The sequence below is a fragment of the Eschscholzia californica genome, unplaced genomic scaffold (genome assembly GCF_041429995.1).
Source record: "Eschscholzia californica isolate CP2 unplaced genomic scaffold, dmEscCali1.0.p SCAF_4, whole genome shotgun sequence".
NCBI classification, from domain to species: Eukaryota; Viridiplantae; Streptophyta; class Magnoliopsida; order Ranunculales; family Papaveraceae; genus Eschscholzia; species Eschscholzia californica.
In genome coordinates this window covers 46,834,456-46,855,707 of record NW_028238461.1, presented here as the reverse complement: position 1 = coordinate 46,855,707, position 21,252 = coordinate 46,834,456, and the positions used below count along the sequence as shown (strand labels likewise).

Below are 21,252 nucleotides of genomic sequence, written 5' to 3'. Positions count from 1 at the left end.
TAATTGAAAAAGGGGGTCATATGAGAATTATTGATAAAGCAGGGGGCTAAGCAGGAAGCTAGTCACAAAGTTGAGGCTATTTGAGAAATAACCCATAAATATTTTACGCTCCAATGATAAGAGAAACTCATTAAAAACGCGAATAAATATCTTATTACTCATACGAACAATTTTATTGCAGACATAAATTTATGTCAGCGGACTACAGCTTTTCGCCCATATACCAAAAAACTAGTCTAAGGAGGCAAAACTTTTGCCTACAACTCCTAACAACTACCACTCTAATCATAAGCCCGAGGAGAACAAGTTTATCTCCCATCCTAAAAAAGACCATTAACAATTAAGTTAGAGAAACTCATACTCCTATCCCTATTAATGAAAGAATATGAATAGGAAAAAGTCATGTGGGCCGAGTTAGGCCTTTGGGCTCAAACAGAGAGTAATATCCTGAAAAACCCTGAGCCTCTTTTCAAAATTCCTATGTTGCAATAATGGTGGTTTATTACTCCCAAGTCCCACCCCACCACCCTCCTCACTTCCAAGAACTGCTGCTATAATGGCTTCTTCAAAAGCCTTGTCTGGCAACAAATTGGTAAACTCTTTGTCTTCTTCATTTGGAAGCAATCTTCTTCTGGTTTTATTGTTCTGTTCAACTAGCTGGTTAATTACAATGATGGGTTTAGTTATTTCATCCTTAATAACCCGATTAGTATTGTTATTTATCGACCTGATTCTCTTAACTCCACTTCCTCCTCCTCCCAGATGATCTTGAAATTGAATTCCAGATTGATTGTTCATCTCAGATGAATAGAAAGGTTTTGCAGTAACATTGAAGGAATTCTTCAATTCTTCTTTTTCTCCAACAAGCTTTGATGGAAGATTATTATTAGTAACAAATTGATGATTCTCTAACTTGGGTAATAAATTGACATTCTCATCTGCAAACCCATTTCTAGTTTTCTTTGAAAAACCAAAAGTTTCTTCTCTGCAAGGTTGAGGTTGCCAAATTGAAGAAGAACCCAAGAAGGAATCCAAAAGCTTCCCTTTTTCAACTCCATCACCTACTACTTTATTCATCAATTCTGATTCAAGATCTTGAAGCATTTGTTGAGCTCTTTCAAATGCTTTTAGATGTGAATCTACTCCTCTTGGACCTTCCACCATTGCTGGCCTAACTCGTCGAAGAGTCTCTTTCGCCTCGATTATCCTTCCTTGTTTCATTAAGCAAATACCCAAATTGCACATCTTGTTATTATCTGAAGCAATCAAGAGAGCTCGTCTATAAGCATCTTCTGCTTCAATATAGTTGCTTTTCTGCATTAATGCCCATCCCAAATTCCCCTGTTTTTTTCAACTTGAAGTGATTAGGAAGAAGATGAACAAATAAATGGAAGAAAGAGAAAGAAGAAGGTAGAGATTAGAGAGAGAATGAATTACCAATAGTCGATTGGCTTCTTGTTCAACTGAGACCTGAAATTTCTTTCCTTGGGATCGGGCGGTTTTCGTGGGTTTTCCATTAAAAGCCATACCTTTTTGAATTAAGTATAATTTATGCTTCAATAGCTCAATTTGATCACCTAATCTTCCACATCTCTGTGTAAAAATTGAAGTTTTGAAATAGGTCAATGTTAGAACAGAGAGAGAGAAGTTAGAGATAGAGAGAGGGAGATTGTACCTTATAGAGGTCTAAAAGGATATTATCAAGAGACTCTTGAGCTTGATCTGAACACCGATTTCTCAAAGATTTAATGGCTTGAATAGCTTCTTCAGCTCGATTCTGTTGTTTCATTACTATAGCCATATCTTTCAAAGCACTATCAACTCTATCTCCAGCATTAATGGCTGCCCAAAACAGGGGAATTGCTTTCTCTGGGTCTTTCTCAACTAACTGAATCCAAATTAAAGAAACAAATTAATACCCATATCAAATCAAATCTCAAATTAAACACAATTCATCGAATTTATATCTGAATTTAAAATCTGAAATGCGGAAAAAAAAAAAAAAAAACTTGCCTGGGCATTTTTGGCCTTGACATAAGGAGTATCACCCATGGGTACTTTATGAGTAATATGAAAGGAATCAGAGCGAAGAGTTCTTAAAACCCCAAGAGGTTTTACTGGTGAAGAAGGAGCAGATTTTGATGGTCTGAAAGTAGATTGATGGTTCCATTGATCTTGCATCATCTTCTTCTTAATCAATTGAGATACAGTAGGTTCAGAAGATGATGAAGCAGAGGTCTATGGAAGAAGAAGAAGAAGATTGAAGAGAAAGATGAAGTGGTAGAAGAAAGTTATAGTGGGGGGAAGGAGATGAATTTGTAATATTTTTCTGACCTGACATGAGTGACAAGGTTTGTCTCCTATTTGGGTATTTTTTTGAAAATACTAGCCGTTGGTTATATTTTACCATTCAAAATACTAGCCGTTGTCTTCTATTGTTCTCGATAATATAACAAAGCTTTCTACTTCAATTAGATATAAGATACAAATATACAATAAAATATGTCCCATTATTAATCCTCTACTTAATTGACTTTTTTACAAGTATGTCTAACCGTCTAGTCAATTGACTTTTGAAAGATTTTGTCGAAATTCTTAACTTAGTCAAGTTAATTTTCTTACACTTCCGAAAATCGGGAGTGATACAATGAAGAAAGATTTTGTCGAAATTCCAAACTTGATGACCACTTTCACCTAAGACATAATTTTTGAAAGTTTGGCTAAGATTTGAACTATTCTTTTATCTAAAAAACAAATCTAAGTCAATAACCTTGTCAAAATCCTCTTCACATTTATCATTTCCTTTATCTATTTCAAAGACTTAAAAATTTTCATGCCCCTAGGGCAAAAATTTTCATGCCTGGTGTGCCTTGAACTCTTGGAAGCTATATTTTTTATATGTTGCATTTTTTCAAGTACAATAGCTTGGAAGACTTGAACAAAAAATTTAATCCAATTGACTTGTTTTTATATCAAAGACTTAAACTAAACATTATACTTGTTCTCTTTTCTCTCTATTAACAATTAAACTATCTCTATATCTACTGATGGAAAGCATATCCTTTATCTTTGACAACTCCTCCATCACTGGTGAAGGCCGCTCATGTGATGAACAAGATTGGTTATTTGCCGCGTCACAAACAGAAAGATGTCGCTGCGTCACAAACAAAAAGATGCTGTGAAGTGTATTCCACTTATCTGGAGAAAGAAGAAACAGATAGGTGTGGCTGTGATTGTGATGGCACCGGACGCCTATATGACCTATAAAAAATTATACGACATCTCATGAAAATTGCTGCCCCCACGGCAAAACTTTTCATGTCTGTTAAACCCTTGAAAGCTTTACCTTTTAAAGTACAATCGTTACAAAGACTACTGAACTCCTGAACAAACAAGGTTGTCACATCGTAGAAAAAAAAAATACAACAGCAAAATACAATACAAATACCATTGGAAAACAAGCTCATTCAAATTACTTTGAACCCTTCGCCTGTGCATTCAGATGGGTTGAAGCAGATCATTCACAAACTAGCTACATCAATGAACAACGATCCATTCTGAAATATAATTATCTGATTAACTCGAGGTAGTAGTGGTCATTAATGGAATTCGATGGGTACTCTTGTTTAGTTGGATGAGTGGAAGTTGGGGAGGTTTCCTGCTCATTGTCATCTGTTCGAAAGCATAAGCGATCTCAATCAGCTTCGGTTCAGAACCCTTTAATCCACCGAAACAAATTCCTATAGGTACTCCATCAATATCGTACCCAGCTGGAACACTTATTCCAGGGAATCCTCTAATTGCAAGTAAAGCAGCAGCACTATAACCTGGAGATATCATAGCATCTAATTCGTTCTCAATCATTATCTTCTCGAACCCATCTCTTGATAATTTCTCCAATTTTTTAAGTATCTCTTTTTCTTCTTCCCCGTACCCATTTGTGCTCTCAGCTGCAATTAGCATATCTTGATCATATTCATCCAACTTTTCCTGAAAATTAAAGAAAAGGGTACATAAAAACAGTTCAGATTCGATAAAATGTTAAATTCTAACAGCTTCGACTAGTATTAACAACTTTTGAGTAACTGGTTTAAGTAGTCTTACCAGATGTGGGTTCTTTTTGTTGAAGGCGATAACATCAGCTAACGATCTCACTGGAGATGTAATCAGTTCTTGCAAGTAAAGATTCAGAGAAATCTTGAAATCGGTCCGCATCAGAGTTAATTCACCACTCAAAGCTGGATTAATAATGTCGTGGACATGCTCGATTTCCAAGTTATCCACTAAAACTGCACCTGCTAGCCTTCCAATTTCATTGCAAAGAGATGACAGCAATTAGAAATAAGTCATTTAAGGTTGTGTTTGTTTTTTATGGTCTCGACTCTCGAGTCTGACTTGTTTCTGTCAGGGGCACAATCATCATTCCAAGTTATTTCAGACAATGGACTTCTAATTCATACTTTTTCTAACTCAAATGGACTCCAAATCACCCCAAGTTAGGCGCGCAATTCATATAAAAGAACAAGTCCTCTAAAAACTAACTTTAGTTAATCAAGATCTCTAGTCAGATTTCAGATCTGAATTAGAAAGAAACAAGACCATCTTAAACTGAAAAGCCATAGTCTAGACAATTAAACATTTTAAACTATGCATAGTGATGACAAGCGGTTCCGTTGATTACCTTAGTGTATCAAGATGGCCTTGAAACAACTCTGGAAGGATTGAGCCATGGCCATGGCTATGGTGAAAGTGGAAGAAAGGATCCCTTACTATTCCTAATCGTTTGCCTTTAAGGCCGTCTTCCTTTAGAAATTGCTTGTAACCACCTTCGGGTATGAACTTTGCTGCTTCTCTTGTTGCTTCGCTATCTAATGGATCAAAACCCGCGATCGCATCAAGTACATAGACTGCATCCGATACTGTTCTGCAAATCGGTCTGCCTCAACCCAACCAGGAGTCAGTCTTCGAAAGTGAAACGGTTATAAATGCTAATGAGAGTAATGACATGAGACATATCATGTCTTCGGCATTCGCATAATGGAAAATGGAGGTATACATACCCGACGGTGTCCTGTCTTGGTGCAACGGGTATAACACCTGATCGGCTAACCAGCCCAACAGTGGGTTTAATACCCACAACAGAATTAAGACTTGATGGACATAGGATGGATCCATGGGTATCCGTACCCAATGCCACCGTTATCATATTTGCAGCTACTGATATAGCTGACCCACTGCTCGATCCACCAGGACTCTCCGTTAAAACATAAGGATTCTGCAAAAATTATTACCTTAGTAAATATGAACATCCTCATTCTACCTTATCCGACATAATATCTCAAATGGGTTAATGAGACATTTCTCCGAGTCATTGACAAGAGTTATGTTTCTTTTAAGAGTATATCAATCGAACGCCCGACTTGTCTATTACTCCTTATTTAAGATATGCCGAAGGTACATTTTTAATATGGTATCTTTTTTCTTTTCAATTGTCTAATCTGACTCGTCTGAATTTACCGTTACTCTAACAAGTCAGACATGACTACTAGAAAAAAGTAAACATGGTGAAATCTGATTCGAGTCAATTCAGATAAAGATGTGATCTTTGAGCATACATATTATTACCTTACCTTGGCCGCCTCGGGCAGACCAACCTTTGGGGTTATGAAAAGACCGCATATAAGCCCACTCACTGAGACTAGTTTTCCCCATAATCAACGCTCCTGATTTTCTCAATCTTTTGACAACCCCAGCATCCATAGGGACCATTGATCCCAACAAAGCAAATGATCCAGCGGTTGTATTCAGTTTATCTCCTTTAGTAGAAATCGTGTCCTTCAATAGAATTGGAATTCCATGAAGATCCCCCAAATTCCTTCCACTTCTTTCATTTCTCTCTGAATCAGCAATGTCAGCTTGATTCAGTATATTAGGGTTCACTTCAATAACTGAGTGAAGAAGGGGATTGAGAGATTCAATTTCTTGAAGGTAAAATTCTACTAGTTGTCTTGATGTTAGCTTGTTTTCTGAGAAAGCAGTTTGAATGTCACTGATTGTGGCTTCCCTTAAGGAGAATGGTGAGCTATGGCTGCCGACGGACATGATTCTGATGATAATGATAAATTGAAGAAATGAAAATGACTTTAATGATGAGAAGAAGAAGATAGAGAGAGATTTAAGGGGTTCGGAGGGCATGGTCGGTCCGTCGGTGGGAACGGACAAGGACGAGGCAACTTCCTTCCGATCTCCTAGTTCCAGGTTTCCGGGGTAAGGAATGAATATAATATTAACAAGTCCACCAAGTCAATAGATTTCTCTTAATATTCAATACTCTTTTCAAGTTTAAATTTTAATTGCACCTAGAGTAAGCCCCAAACCTTAAGCTTGATCTTTGGGGTTGAACACGATCACATGTTACCACCTAACCATTGGATATTACCCATAGTCAAGGGCGGAGGCACGAGCAGACTATCCCTGGCTGCAGCCAGGGATAGTTCTGTCAATATTACCCTTGGGTAGGGTTAATTTAGTAAAAGCAGCCAGGGGTGAGGGGTCTTCTTTTCTCTTTTCTATTTTCTACTTTGAACCAGGAGAACGGAAGAACTAGAGAGAGAAAGAGCGTTTCGACTTCAAGTCTTCAACCGAGAGAATTCGAGAGAGAGATAGAGAGAGATCAAACCATGAATTGATCAGAGGTCTTAATCATTTTCTCCTTCTCATCTTCCCTACCATCATCATCTCTCTCTAATGCATATATAAATCGAAGATTCAAACTTCAAAGTGAAATCTAGGGTTCTTCATAAAATAATCAAGTAATCAACTAATCAAGGGGTTTATGCTTAGTTATCTACTCTCTAGGTAACTAAAGTTTGTAATGTTCTTTAAGCATTATTATGCATATATTTTAATTTTGCCCTAATAATTGTGTACAATTTGTTCATTTTGCCCTAATAATTGTGTACAATTTGTTCTTATACTTGTTTGTTTGTTCTTATACTTGTCAATTTGTTCATTTTGCCCACAATCAAAATCATTAGAAGAACTAGTAAAGAACCACTCAACTGTAAGTTAGTACCATAAATCAGTGAACTAGACAAGAATAAGGTGGGTATTTAGCATAAACACCAGTAGCTAAGACCACCAAATTATTCAATCTTTCATGTTCTAGAGTAATTATCCGAACCTAGATTTGATACTACAGAAGTGTCGATCCTGGTTGTGATTTCATGGGGATCGATTACTAGGGCAAAATGTGGGATATCTTTTGCTTAATCTTCAACAAGTTTTGATTTTTAAATGTGGGGTTTCTTTTGCTTACTCTTTAACAAGTTTTGATTTTAAATGTGAGGTTGTTTTTGTTTTTTTAGGTATTAGATGCTCCTGCACTACAATGATGAGTTTTATCTAAATCTTGTTGATTGGTCTGCAATAATGTGTTAGTTGTGGGGTTGGGTAATTGTGTTTATCTATGGAATGCTTGTAGTAGTAAGGTAAGCTATTGGAAAATTTTCGATTACGGTGTATACTGTTGTATTTATAGTTGATTATCAAACCTTTTGTGATGTTGTTCTTCTCCATGAATTCTTGCTTTGGCGTTAGATCTTAGATCTAAATCCTGCATTATTTTGTTTTATGAAGGTGACTAAGTTATGTGACTTAGGAATGGATGATAGTGCCAGCTGAGATACTCTCACTATATGTTAGCTGTAATGAGTTTCCAATTGTCGTATTGTATAGGTAGTCTTTTGGACAAAATTACGAATATAATTGTAACGAACGAACTTCGCATTCTTAATAGGTATGCTCTTACTTTTCATGTATGGTTTGTGTCAATAATGCTGCAAAATTGTACTTTGATATCAAAAATTGCATTTACATGTTACTTTCGGCGACTATATATTTACCGTCAGAAAAAAATTTAGTTATAAAAAATTTAGGCTAGTCCGGTGTAGTTTCAAATCCTGGCTCCGCCCTTGCCCATAGTCCCACCAATTAACTACTTTTTCTAACGCTGGATGCTTAAAAACACACTAAAAACGATGAGTGTTTTTATATAGTCTCCCTATTTTGCTCTAGGTGTTCTGGTGTAGTCATCAACGGTATTTGTGGATGCGCTTTTAGACGCCCTCCCTTTGGACAATCTATATAATAAAACAGAAGGGAAAACGATGACTGGGACAAACATCCTTTTTTAATAAAGGATATTGTCTAGAAGCCCTTCCTAAAATTTAAAATATAGTCCTTCGTAGAAATAAAGTTACCTATTTAAAAAACAATAATCCTTTCCGTCTTAGAAATAGAAATCTTTTTCTAATAAAGGATATTGTCTAAAAGCCCTTCTCAAAATTTAAAACATAGTCCTTCGTAGAAATAAAGTTACCTATTTAAAAAATAATGATCCTTTCCTTCTTAGAAATAAAAATTCTAATTTAAGAAAATTAAAAAAAGAAACAAAATAAATTTCAAGAGTTAAAAAAAGAAATTAAAATCTCTCTCTCTCAATAAAATAATAACTAATTTAAGAGAAAAGAAACAAAAAAATAATAAGTAATAAAAATCTCTCTCTCTCAATAAAATATGGGAAATGCTAAATGTACAAAGAATCTTTGACAAGATTCTTGACAAAATGCAAAGTGAACGGTCCCGATGAAAGTCAAACTTTGAAAAACTTTGAGCAACTTTTGTCTTTTAGTGAAAATGAGTCATTAAGTCAAGAATTTTGTCAAAGACTTTGTACATGTAGCACTCCCGATAAAATATAACAACAAATTTCGTAACATTTGATTGATACAAGTGTCCGTGCCCTAGGGCACGGGATATACCCTAGTTTAGACTAAAACATATTGTGGGATCGTCCGATCCAACACTGGATTGAGCAATACAGACGATACTCTATTAGACACTTTGTGATGATGTGAAACCATTTACTATAGATACACTATAAATATAGAGTGACATTTTGAATCTCTCTAAATATCACCTCATTAAACTGTAAAATTCAACCAATTGAAACTTTTATTTCTTATTTTTTTCATATTAAATTCAAGAGTTACATATGTGTATTAAGAGCATCTCCAATGCAACACTCAATCTTAGAAACTCCGAGTGCCACGTAGGATTTTTAGAGTTTTTATCTTAAAAATCATCTCCAATGCAACACTCTATTTGGATCTCAAAGATGACGTGTCGAGGGTGGAATAGAGATATCTCAAGAGGACACTTTATTTCTAGAGTGTCTTCTTGAGATATCTCTAATTGTCCAACTCATCAATATTTGATTTTCAACCAATAGAAATCAAGTCTTCTATATTTTCTAAAATAACTAATTATTTATTTACAAAAATAACTATGCGACATAAGTAAATAAGATAAGTTTAGAGTTTTGAATTGGAGACAAAAAAAATTGTGGATCTTTGTTTATTTTTAGATTTTTAAATTGTCGATCTTTGTTTGTTTATTTTTAGATTTTTAGATTGTGGATCTTTGTTTGTTTATTTTTAGATTTTTAGATTGTGGATCTTTGTTTGTTTATTTTTAGATTTTGGAGATAAGTAATTATTTATTTATTTTTAGATTTTTTTTTGTTTGTTATCTTTATGGAATTATATCAAATTTAAATTTACATTTAAAAATTGAAATCAAAACCTCACAAACTTACATAAGTTGGATTGAGAGTCCTTGTTAGAAGCTTGGTTAGAACAGCGAAATCACTTAAGGAGAAAGGGACGAGCCGACTCCTTCTTGCCATTGCTTCCTCTCCTTCTGCATATTTCAGAGTATGCAAATACAACTGGACAATGAAATTAAAAAATTCAGAACCGGTCATATACGTTGCGTTTAGGGGTGTACACGAGCCGAGCTCTTAACGAGCTGCTCGAGCTCCGCTCGACTATTGCTCGTGCTCGACTCGAATATTAACGAGCACGAGCTTAACACAAGTCCAAAATTATGCTCGTTTATGTAAACGAGCCGAGCTTGATCATTCTTTAGTGTATCACGAGCTACTCGTGAACAACTCGTTTAACACTCTTATAATGTTTTAGTATATAATTACGTATTAGTATTGAAACTTGTACATGAAATATCAACCATTAAAAAATTATCGAAATATGAATCATTAATCATTATGTGGCAAATAATCATTGAAGTATTTTTTATAATTTAGAAAGTTTTCATTTGAAGTATTTTGATAAACGAGCTTAAAAGAATGCGAGCTCGAGCTCGAGCTCTAGCTTTTTCAAATTTATACGAACCGAGCTTGAATAAGTGGATAATTACTCGAACGAGCTCGAGCTCGACAGTCAAATACACGAACCGAATTTGAACATCTTACTACTCGGCTCGGCTCGACTCGAGTACACCCCTGGTTGGGTTTCACGAAAGGGTCTCCAAGACCATTCAAAATAACTTTATTTATTGTAGATGCCTATAAAAAAAAAGTAGAAGGAAAAATGATTGTTTGGGTTTGAAATATTATCATTATGACTAAAAAAAACCTACATATTTTTCTATTCACTCAAAGTTGTCAATATATTATGATTAATGATACATAAAGTGTAAAATATTATGGGTAATTGTCATTAAGGTCATTTCGTATTTTTTTTAATCCCAAAATGCCCTTACCCAATAAAACCTATTTGATGCCTAAAAACCAAAAAAATAAGGGTTTCTTTTGTTCTGCTACTCCTCTCGATCCTTCTTCTCCATCTCGACCCTCACTACAAAAATACGGACCTTTTGTATCGGGATATTTATAACGGCTGCAGGGTAGCCGTTACAACAAGTTCCATTTGTAACGGCTTTAGAGTAGCCGTTATAAATAGCTACTTATTTATAACGGCTACCATAACATAAACCGTTACAAATAACGAAATAAGTTGGCGCCCAGATTCCCGCCCAGATTTTGGAATTTGTAACGGCTCTTTGAAATTAAAGCTGTTACAAAAACCCAAATAGTGGCGCCACAAATTCGCGCCGGTAAACATAGGATGTACCGGTCTAGTGGCCGTTATAAATAGAGGTAATTGTAACGGATTTGTGTTGTTTGGGCCGTTATAAACGTTAGAAGCCCTAACTTGCCCGAGGCTGAGATGCCCTAAATCACCCAAGGGACCCTCTTTCTTTTCTCTCTTTCTCTGGAACTCTCTCAAGGATTCGATGAATTTCTTTTGTGAACTTCTTGGGTTTATTTTTGTTCGACAATTGAGATATGTGAAAGCCCTAAATCACCTGTTCTTAACTGATTTCTTTTGTGTATGGATTTATAAGAAACTGCAGCTTAGGTATTCACCTTTGAAACTCAAATTACCGCAACTCTAGCTTTGTGTTGAAGGTCTCTCTCCATCAGCGGCTGGAGCAGGTAAGATCTCTTTCATCTCTTCTCATAAGTCTGATTTTCTCTCTCTAGCTTATACGTATTGGCGTTCTTAAAGATTATGTTCTTTCTCAAATGGACAACAGTAAGGAGGAACCGTGCAAAGCAAGTGAAGTGAGCAAGTAGTACTAGGGTTTATCTTGAATTTCCTCTATCTCTCTCAAGGATGTCTCTCTCAAAGATTTTTGGTAAAGATTTCAAGTTGAACTTTTCTCAAATCTTTATCTGCATCTTAAATATTTTTCAACATCAAAATTAATACTTCTCTCTTTTTCCCTCACTACTCTGTTTAGTTGCAGAGATTTCTGGTGTGATCTTCCTTTGGTTTACCTGACCGCTTCATCCTGCTGGTTGAACCAACCAGCTACTTCGATAACGAATTGATCTTTTTTATAGGTGAGTTTCGATTAAAACTTCATTATCATACTCTAATTCTTTCTAGGTTTTGTTATTTTTGTTTTCGGTTTTTTTGTTTAATCTGTTATTAGGTTTCATTTGATTAAATATATTGCTTGCCGGAGTTACAGACTATGTATATATTTCAAGAATTCGTTTCAATAAGCTTATGTTCTTGTTTAATATGTTTTTAGGTTTCATTTGATTGAAGCTTTAGATTCTTTTTGTTGTTCATCACTTCATCTTAGTAACAACATAATAATCAAATGTTTCAACTTGTTCTCTTTGTTTGTTACGGGAATGATAGGTAACTAGGTTTTGGTTTGTGCCAGAAGTTTGTAGGTAAACTTGTAAACTGACTAACACCTTCAAGGTGGTATTTAGGTCTCGATAGGTAAATGTTCAAACAAACTTAATTTCAGATAGTGCTGAGTCTGGAATCTGGACCTAATGCCTATGTGCAAAACTATTAATCTTTCGCCTCCCAAAATCCTGCTTGACACATGAAGGGGGCGTTGTTAGCTTCCATCTCTTACCCACCCTTTATGCCTAATGCCGGAAACCTACATTTGTGTATTTTTACTCTTTATTCACGCAAGTAAGTGGTGGTTGTCAAATTTATTAATTTTGAAACTGTTAAAATATCTGCCAGGAATTCGAGAAGCTGGTCTACGCGGTGTTGTCTTAATCTAGTGAAAGAACCTAGTCATATAAACTTTACTTGGTCTTGGTTATATGTCGTAGTTCCTGAATTCTAGGCAAGTCTTTTAGTATCTAAGTGTACCTTCAACAAACTACTTTTTGTAGTTACAATATTTTCTCAAAAATGTCCGCAAGTGTTTTTATTGATTATTTTGGAAATGAGGCATATGTTGATTTCAGGTTTTTGACAGAAAAACTTCATCAGATGAAAGGATTCCTGCAGATCATTTATCTAAGGTAATTCCCCCATCTCCGTTTCATCCAAAATGGATGCAGAAGTTGAAACCTTTCGTAAAAGGGATGTGTTGTATCTGATCAATGAACTACTCATATATTATGTAAAGAATATATATTTTTTTTCTGATTAGCAATTGATAGCAATCAAGAATAAGTGCTAAGTATTCAAGCCTATTTCTCGGTACCTTGCCTATGTAGATGCATTTAAAGTGTATGGTTGGAAAGTGTTATCCCTGGCTAGTACTTTAAGCTCCTGGGCTATTCTGGAAATCTTTATTGAAATGGATCGACTTTTTGGGATATGTATCGACTTTTTGATGATACCTATGAGGCTTTCTTTGTAAATTTTATAGTCTTGAGAGCAAACGATAGGCAAACATGGCTTCTAGGGTCTTCTGTGTGTGATGTAGCCTTTTGAGGATGTCAGGAAAAGAACTAACTAGGTACTGTATGTTTAGAAGAATTAGGGTTACATCTAGTTCTGACTCTATTCCTTATAAATCCTCCGACCACATATACACACTGTAGATAAATCCTGCGACCACATATACACACTGTAGATAAATCCTCCGACCACATATACCCACTGCAGAAGGGACCATTGAAGATCTTAAAGAATTGGAAGTCACATGATCAAAAATTTGGTAGAAACAGAATTCAATCGTCTTTTCATTATGTGTTAATAGGTATAAATAATTGTGGATATGGTAGTTTCTTTGATTTTTTTCTGTAACTTTTATCGTATGAATGTCTTTTACTGTTTTACGTTATGACCATATTCCATCTTTCTGTTGCATCCAAGCTATATATGGTATACAATTTTAGGATATGTCAGTCGAACAGTACTCGAGGTCATACAATAACACATATCTAATACGTTTATAATGTTTCAATCTCTTACAAACTTGTTTGGTTATTTATTCCTTTTACTATATTTTCATGAAGTCTGAAGTTTCTTACAAATAAGTCAATATAAAAATTTCAATAATAAGAACTATTAATAGTTTCTATGTTGTGCGAAGTGAATGAATCTAATATGTTATTTCTTGATTGGAGTGTAGGGGCTAAAGGGATCGATATTACTGCATCTCTCACTTTAAGTAGTTTCGGAAGGTATGAAATTGCTTTGCATCCTTTTCAGAATTGATGAGTAGGTATGAAAATTAAATGCAGGAGCTAATATGCTTATATTCATCGTTTTGGCAGGGGTTTTAACGGTTTGCACAAGCATGGATCCAAACTGAACCGAAATCTTGCTTGAACTGTCATTGCGTATGAAACCTCTCATAGCCTACTTGTTACCTCTATTTGTAAGTAGTTGAAATGCATTTAGGAATCTTGACAATTAATTTTAGTTTTTATGAAATTGTACATGATTAACAACTATCGATCTCTTGTGAAACATATTGATATTCTCAAGTAGTTTATTAAATAATTCAATTTGGTTTGAGTGATCTTATCTATGTTGATCTTGTTTAATTTAAGTTATTGTGTTTGGGTTGAATTTTTTATGGTTTTGAAACAGGGAAATATAGCAAAAAGCAAAATATTGTTGCTGGTTTTCACAATTTTGTCCCATTTTTTTTTCCTAAACATAAACATTTGTCACGGCCGTACCTTTACAAGGCCGTTACAATAAGCACATTTGTAACGGCCAATCCTCTCTAGGCCGTTACAAGTGTGTTACCGCCAACAGTTCTCGCGCACAATGCCGTCACTTTGTTATAACGGCCAAAAGAGGAATGCCGTTATAAAAACATTTATTGTAACGGCCCACGTTCGTTACAAGTTTATTAGCCACGGGTGTTATTGTAACGGCTTCGAAATGCATTGTAACGGCTCAAAGCCGTTATAATAAGTCTAATTGTAACGGCTTTTTTATAGTTGTAACGGCTTTTGGCCGTTACAAATACTCCGTATTTTTGTAGTGCCTTCTTCTTCTTCTGGTCTCTTCCTAACCAATGCCACCCACGATTCTACTGTTCCACATAGGACTCCTGGTTATGTCGGTCATGGATACCACTAATCAATGTTTATAGTTTTGGAGGTATTTTGATTGAGATCACATTTTCTAAACCAGTAATCGATATCAATAGGCATCCACACGAAATTAATTTGTCTAACCTGGCAATTGCAAGATTTATATTCATGCTTTACACTGTTAGATCCATCATTAAGGTTCCACTTGGATTTTCATGTGAAGATGATGATAATGTTGGTTGTAGAGTTAGCTTTTAGGTGTTTGAACGAGACAAGGAAACCAAGCATTTAATGGTGGTATTTTTTGAGGTTTTGAAAGGGATCCGAAGTGAAGCTTCAAATATGCCCATGGCAGTTGAAATAGAAGAGATCAAGTTCAGGAAGGGTACTCCACCCAGTTCACTTAATTCGGGAGGATTGTCTAGCAATCCCACAACCCTAGTAGTTGAGACCTTAAAAGTTTTTAAAATGAGATCTTGATATATATATATATATATATATATATATATATATATATATATATATCTATATAACAAAACACAAAAGTTGTGACTAGGACAAGCTGACTAGGATCAAAAAAAGAGAAAAATTGCCAACTAGATTGAAAGATGACACCTTGTAATTTCCCTTCAAACTTTACATTGTATTTAACCATCCATAGGTGCTTAGACATAATGGTGCTCAGTAACCATCCCAACTAATGGCATTCCATAGCCCATTTAAGATAATGGAATTCCAACCACTTCTCCGTAAACCCCCATAAGTGAATTCTAATGCTTTTTAAACCTCCTCTACTCCTCCAGTAGTTCAATTCATCTAATTCAATGAATCAAAAAGTTCATGCAACAACTATCCCCGATAACCTCCCTCTCCTACCTTTTTTTTTTCTCCATCCTCCTTAATGTTCATATATCAATGGATTGTTTTAGACTTTTGGTTGCTATACTTCTCTATAAAATCTTTATTCGATCTCAACTACAACACATGCAGTGTTTGATACATTGTATGAAAGAGTTGTTGAACAATAGCTAGGTGAGATTTTTTTTGCATCAACCTCATTCAAAATAGGTGATCCGTGTTATTTAAACTTCCATATCTATAGTAGCTGTGTTTTTTTGCGAATAATAGAAAGTACTGGTATAGTTTCTATAATAGTTGTCAATATCAGGTTGATACACAACATGATCCTGGTACGAAGCAGAAGCTCAATTTGTCAGGAAGAAAAGTGAAGAAGGTATAAAATTGTTTCTAATTTGTTTTTCAGTTTCGAATTCATTTTCTTATGGGTTATGGAGATTGAGTTCTTGGTATAGTCTCATTTTTCTATTTGGGTTTAGCATTTTATGAAAAAAGTTTTTGCAGATTGATGATGAATTAAGAAATACTGAACTTCTTAAAAAGTTGGAGCGAAACACAACTAATAGTTTAATTGTAACAAAGAGGAGCAAGGACTTCGATGAAAATTTTTTCTTTCATGCCTAGGATGCTTGCAGGATCGTGATGGTAATTTAAAAGTACTAACTTAATCTTCATGGTTATGATGCATAGAATTTTGAAATCAACTCTATTAATATGTCATTACATATGTAATTTAGAAGCTTATAATTGTGAATTATGTCGTTCTTTGCGTGGAAATGGTTTTCGTGTAAAATACTTTTTAAAAAATTGAGTGGCATTCCGATGTGTTTCTTGTAAAAGTTCCTTTAAAAATCGACTGGTGCATGAATTAGCAATCTCAACAACCACCGGATCAAAATAAAGACAACATCACTCTTTGAATCTTCATTATGATTTGCCAACATATGTAATTGATATTTCATTTCCTATGTTGTAAAATTATTTCAAATGTGCGGCCCCAAATGCTAAAGTTTCCCCAATGTTTATCATTTTGTCTTGCAGGTTAAAACATAATATGGCACCAGTATAAAACAACAAGTAGACATGATAGCACTCCGCCAAAAGAAATAAAACCAGTCAAACATTTTATTAAACACTACAAATTTAGAAATTCAGTTTTCAAGCACTATAATCCTTGTATCTCCCAGAAATCAAACTACGACGGAAAATCAAATTGGTTCGTGCATAAAATGTTGATTTGCATGAATGTTTATATATCAATGAAAAAATGTAAAGTTTATACGCTATTTTTTCCTTATAATTTGGTTAGTGGTGATACAAAAATCTGGAAGAATTGTAAAATTTTAGTTAGATAATAGTTGACATATATAATATTGAAAAAATAATGATAATACTTTGAAATAATCGAAAGTAGTTTAGAAAGAATTCAAATTCCTTTGTTACAAAAATATAATCGGATGCATTTTTTGATTAATTCTTTCTATTTTCTAAAAAATAAGAACCTGAATACGTTTGGCATAAACTATTAAGGTGGTTCAACATTCACCATGCAAACAAAGAATTACCAAGGTTAGGAATCTCCTTAGAATTAAAAATAGACTAACAAATACCAAATCACTTTAAGAAATCTTAAATTATTATCTTCTTCTGCAATCCTATGCATAAAGTGTTTTACAAAATAGTTCGTGCCGGAGGCACGGGTCATGCCTAGTATATATATATATCATGTATGTTCCACAGATCTTTGTTTCTTAAGGTGGATTTGTTTTCCTCCCTGGGACATATAAGATCGTTCCAAGTTTGTAGTCAATTTTCCTCTTGAAGATCTTGAAAATTCAGTGGATATGGTTGCAGAAAATGACTTAAAATCAATAAATGATACTGTTGTTGAGCTCCAAAATTGGTTGAGTTTAGTTCTTTCCCATGAAGGAGATGGTCTGAAAGATAACCCTTAATTAGTTAAAGCGATGAAGGATTCAGATTTAAGTAATGTCGACGAAGTTGCAACCATTTCTCTTGGTATCATTGGTGAATTAACAGAGATTCTTAAGGCTTTTAACATACCCATCGATCTAAATAGTACAATTAGCAATGCTGGAACTCTATTAGACAGAAAGAATGAATACCCAGAGTGATTCTCGGCTGCGATAGAAAACTAATGGCAATCCAATACAGTGGTGGTTTGAAGCCTAATGCAGTTATTGCTAAAGATGGTAGTGGGTAGTCCATAATAGTTACTAAGGCCATTAATGCAATGCCAAAGACAGACAAGAAAGCAAGAAAACATTCGAGAATCGTTACCCCGAGACATGTAATCTATGTTAAAGCTGGTGTTTACAAAGAATGGATTCAAAATTTTAGGAATGATAGTAATATCTCTATGTATGGAGATGGCCCTACAAAAACATTAGAAAACAATAAGAATTTCGAAGGTTTGATCGTAAAGTCGACCACACATTTCTTCATGAGTTTTATATGATGAATGATGAAATCAATTCCAAACTCAAGATTTCGTAGAAACATACTCTTAGTTTATATTCTCGATTTGCAAATCGAGTTTGCAAGATATGCAACTCAAGATTATATTTTGCAAAGCTTTGCAATCTATATTTTTTTGCAATCTATATTTTGCAAACACAGTTTGCAGTTTACATTATGCAAACACACGTTTGCATAACAGATTTTTGCAAACACGTTTGCATAACAGATTTTTGCAAACACGTTTGCAGAACAGATTTTTCCAAACACGTTTGCATAACAGATTTTTGCAAACACGTTTGCATAACAGATTTTTGCAAACACGTTTGCATAACAGATTTTTGCAAACACGTTTGCAGAAAAACGTAAAGGAAAAAAACGCCGTTTTTTCTGAGTTTTTTTTTGGAAAAAAGTATTGAAAGGGGATCTTGTTAGAAAGCTAATGAAAAGTCATTTCTAAAAATATAATTTTTATAGAAATCCGACATCTCAAACAAAAGTTATATCGATTTAAAATTTAAAAAAAAATAAAAAAATTTAGTTACATAAAATGACAAAAAAGGGTATTTTAGTATTTGCACACTTTTTGACCTGAATAATAATTTCCAAATGTTTTGTGTTTTTCTACTCATTTTCAATATTATTTTGACCTTTCTAACAATTACCTCAAAGTAGAATAAAACGGTATATGCCCATCATTGGATCGGCGGGCAGCTGCTCTCTGACCCTACCCTAAACCCCACGGTAATTTAACCATACACGCAGGTCAAACTAGTAATATTTAACCACGGTTATATTTAGTCGCCGAACCCTAGATGTTTCTAGATGATAGACACGTGTAATTACGAGAGGTCAAGATCCATGGCGAGAAGAATACCTATATAATAAGATATCTTCTTTCACCTTCACCACCAAAACCCAGTTTCTTCCAGAATCCGCCGATCAAATCCCTAACCAGAAAGAGTTGAGAGAAAATGTCGAACCCTAAGGTCTTCTTCGACATGACCGTCGGTGGAAACCCAGCCGGAAGAATCGTAATGGAGTTATTCGCCGACGCCGTACCCAAAACCGCTGAGAATTTCAGAGCTCTCTGTACCGGTGAGAAAGGCAAAGGAAAGTCCGGCAAACCACTTCACTACAAAGGATCATCATTCCACAGAGTGATTCCTAACTTTATGTGTCAAGGTGGAGATTTCACAGCCGGAAACGGAACCGGAGGTGAATCAATCTACGGAGCTAAGTTTGCTGATGAGAACTTCAAGCTAAAGCACACTGGTCCAGGAATTTTATCAATGGCTAACGCTGGACCAGGAACAAATGGATCTCAGTTTTTCATATGTACTGAGAAAACTTCATGGCTTGATGGGAAACACGTTGTGTTTGGTCAAGTTGTTGAAGGTATGGATGTTGTTAGGGCAATCGAGAAAGTTGGATCTCAGAGTGGAACTACCAAGCAGAAGGTTGTTGTTGCTGATTGTGGTCAGCTCTGATTTTCTTTTGATAAGATCCCCAATTCTCTCTTTCTATCCTTTCTAGTAGCTTGTTTCTCTGTTCTTGTTCTTGTTATGTCTAGTGGGTTGATTAATTAGGGTTTGTTTTGTCTTGAAGTACTATTACCAGTGTTTTTAATGGGGGGATTTTGGGGATCTTATAATGAATATGGGTGATGAACTACTTACTTCTAAATAAAGATTATATTTGGTATGTTTGTGTTTGATTATACTAATTGTTCGATGATGGTGAAATGTTAATTGGTTTTACCCACACGGCAATCTGAAAATAATGGAGTAGAATAAAGAGAGTAAATGTTTATGGGGTGTTGAAATGGCTAAACCTAATTTTATTTTTGGCACTTGATTGTTTTGTTTAATTTTGTGTTTTTTTCATCCTCTAATAGTTCTAACATAATATTATTAGAATATTACGAGTTGAGTTGAACAAAAACAAACATTTAGTAGTGCTCACATGGTCGCATTCACAGTGTCACACAATTGCTATGTTTCCACCTTCACTGTGCTCACATGGTTGCATTCATAGTGTCACACGGTTGCTATGCTTCCAGCTTCACTGTTTTGTTGTTGAATCAACCAAACCCGAAAATACGGATTGGACTCGTGCCTAGAGCTAAAGAAAATACCCTAAAGTACTAGACTTTTTTTCTTGTAGTAGCTCATAATTTTTTATTTTCATCATAGGCTCTTGCCATTGCTTCAACATGTAAATGCAAGGGAGACGAAGGAACAAAGAAACAAGTACATTTTTTTCATACCATATTGAACAATAATAATAGTAAACAAGTGAAATCTCTACTGAAAGAAAACTACTAGGTAATTGTAATGGATAAATGGGTGAAGGAAACCTTTTTAGCCTCCCAACTAGGGGTGGGAATTTTGCCCACGAGCCCGCACCCATCCACGTTCACCCAAGCCCAACGAGGACCATGGACGTCCGTGCCCGTCTCGGGTATAACCCGCCCAGTCCGCCATGTTTTGGTGGACGGGCATGGGTTAAAACCTCTACCCGCGCACCCGCCCATGCCCGCACCCACTTAACGTCGCCCAATGATAACTAACCAAATTACATCAACTTTTTGGGTTGATGAAGCCCAACATTCCATGTTGCTAGCCCAGTTAAGATGGTAAACAATATATTTAATGACAACCATACGAACCAATGCATTGTTTTGCAATGACTCAAGAGAATAACTGGTAGGTTACTGAAGTAGTGTTTGGCTTTGAAGGAGCAAGGAGAGGGATAAGTTTATATTATATCTCATGAAAATTCTTCATTAGTTATTAATGTGAGATTAAATTTCTACAAAGAACAACACAAATAATGTCTAATTTTAATCCCTCATTACCTCTATAGAATTAGGAAAGATGTTTGGAGACTTTATAAAAGGAAATGAAACAGTGAATTTTTCAAGTAATGAGCTTACCCGCTACCCGCCCGCCCATACCCGAATTACCCGAGCTTCTTAATGGGCTTGGACGGGTAATGGGCAAGGCGAATTTCAAAATTGCCCGCCCGATTAACCCGCTTACCTTAATAGCCATTGAAATTTCGTGCCCGACCCGCTCGGCCCGATGCTTCAAGTGCCCATGGACGCCCGTACCCGCCCAATTCCCACCCCTACTCCCAACCTCCTGTCATCCTTATTTATTTTCCAACTAAATTACCACTCCATTTGACTACCACCATAAAATAGCTATACTCACATTAAATGT

General features: G+C 35.3%; 3 protein-coding genes and 1 long non-coding RNA gene across 7 annotated transcripts; 2 read left to right on the top strand and 2 right to left on the bottom strand.

Annotated features, from left to right (window-relative positions):
* Positions 1–130: 130 nt before the first annotated feature.
* LOC147545326 (protein POLLENLESS 3-LIKE 2-like) lies at positions 131–2,372 on the bottom strand. Its single transcript, XM_086634390.1, has 4 exons — positions 2,014–2,372; positions 1,676–1,888; positions 1,438–1,593; positions 131–1,341 (listed from the first exon to the last, which is right to left on the bottom strand). Exons 1-4 carry the CDS (start codon positions 2,182–2,184, stop codon positions 415–417), a joined length of 1,467 nt encoding a protein of 488 aa, XP_086490516.1. The 5' UTR covers positions 2,185–2,372; the 3' UTR covers positions 131–414.
* A 914-nt stretch (positions 2,373–3,286) lies between these two features.
* Positions 3,287–19,964, bottom strand: LOC147545323 (Amidase family protein). Of its 4 annotated transcripts, XM_086636764.1 has the most exons (7): positions 18,903–19,889; positions 9,659–9,790; positions 5,626–6,088; positions 5,061–5,275; positions 4,682–4,936; positions 4,105–4,303; positions 3,287–3,990 (listed from the first exon to the last, which is right to left on the bottom strand). In XM_086636764.1, the coding sequence occupies exons 3-7, from the start codon at positions 5,767–5,769 to the stop codon at positions 3,577–3,579; spliced, it is 1,227 nt and encodes a 408-aa protein (XP_086492890.1). In that variant the 5' UTR covers positions 5,770–6,088; positions 9,659–9,790; positions 18,903–19,889; the 3' UTR covers positions 3,287–3,576. The 4 variants fall into 4 exon arrangements, with proteins under 4 accessions (XP_086492890.1, XP_086492891.1, XP_086492889.1 ...); XM_086636765.1 differs by lacking the exon at positions 5,626–6,088 and having other exon boundaries at positions 18,903–19,964; XM_086636763.1 differs by lacking the exons at positions 5,626–6,088; positions 18,903–19,889 and having other exon boundaries at positions 9,659–9,826.
* LOC147545325 (uncharacterized) lies at positions 15,528–16,676 on the top strand. The gene is made up of 4 exons (XR_015224380.1): positions 15,528–15,721; positions 15,858–15,923; positions 16,052–16,192; positions 16,589–16,676. It is a non-coding gene; the product is annotated as an uncharacterized LOC147545325 (long non-coding RNA).
* LOC147545324 (peptidyl-prolyl cis-trans isomerase 2) lies at positions 19,000–19,729 on the top strand. Its single transcript, XM_086636766.1, has one exon. The coding sequence runs from the start codon at positions 19,000–19,002 to the stop codon at positions 19,513–19,515; it is 516 nt and encodes a 171-aa protein (XP_086492892.1). The 3' UTR covers positions 19,516–19,729.
* Positions 19,965–21,252: the final 1,288 nt, after the last annotated feature.

What these genes read in the sequence shown, in the direction of transcription:
- LOC147545324 (XM_086636766.1), top strand. Translation starts at nt 19,000, where the DNA reads ATGTCGAACCCTAAGGTCTTCTTCGACATGACCGTCGGTGGAAACCCA.
- LOC147545326 (XM_086634390.1), bottom strand. Translation starts at nt 2,184, where the DNA reads ATGATGCAAGATCAATGGAACCATCAATCTACTTTCAGACCATCAAAA. An exon ending in TCAAGGCCAAAAATGCCCAG is followed by an intron (nt 1,889 to 2,013) that starts GCAAGTTTTTTT and finishes ATTTGGATTCAG; the next exon opens with TTAGTTGAGAAAGACCCAGA. An exon ending in AAGAAGCCAATCGACTATTG is followed by an intron (nt 1,342 to 1,437) that starts GTAATTCATTCT and finishes TGAAAAAAACAG; the next exon opens with GGGAATTTGGGATGGGCATT.
- LOC147545323 (XM_086636762.1), bottom strand. Translation starts at nt 6,195, where the DNA reads ATGCCCTCCGAACCCCTTAAATCTCTCTCTATCTTCTTCTTCTCATCA. An exon ending in GGCCATCTTGATACACTAAG is followed by an intron (nt 4,304 to 4,681) that starts GTAATCAACGGA and finishes TGAAATTGGAAG; the next exon opens with GCTAGCAGGTGCAGTTTTAG. An exon ending in ACAAAAAGAACCCACATCTG is followed by an intron (nt 3,991 to 4,104) that starts GTAAGACTACTT and finishes TTTAATTTTCAG; the next exon opens with GAAAAGTTGGATGAATATGA.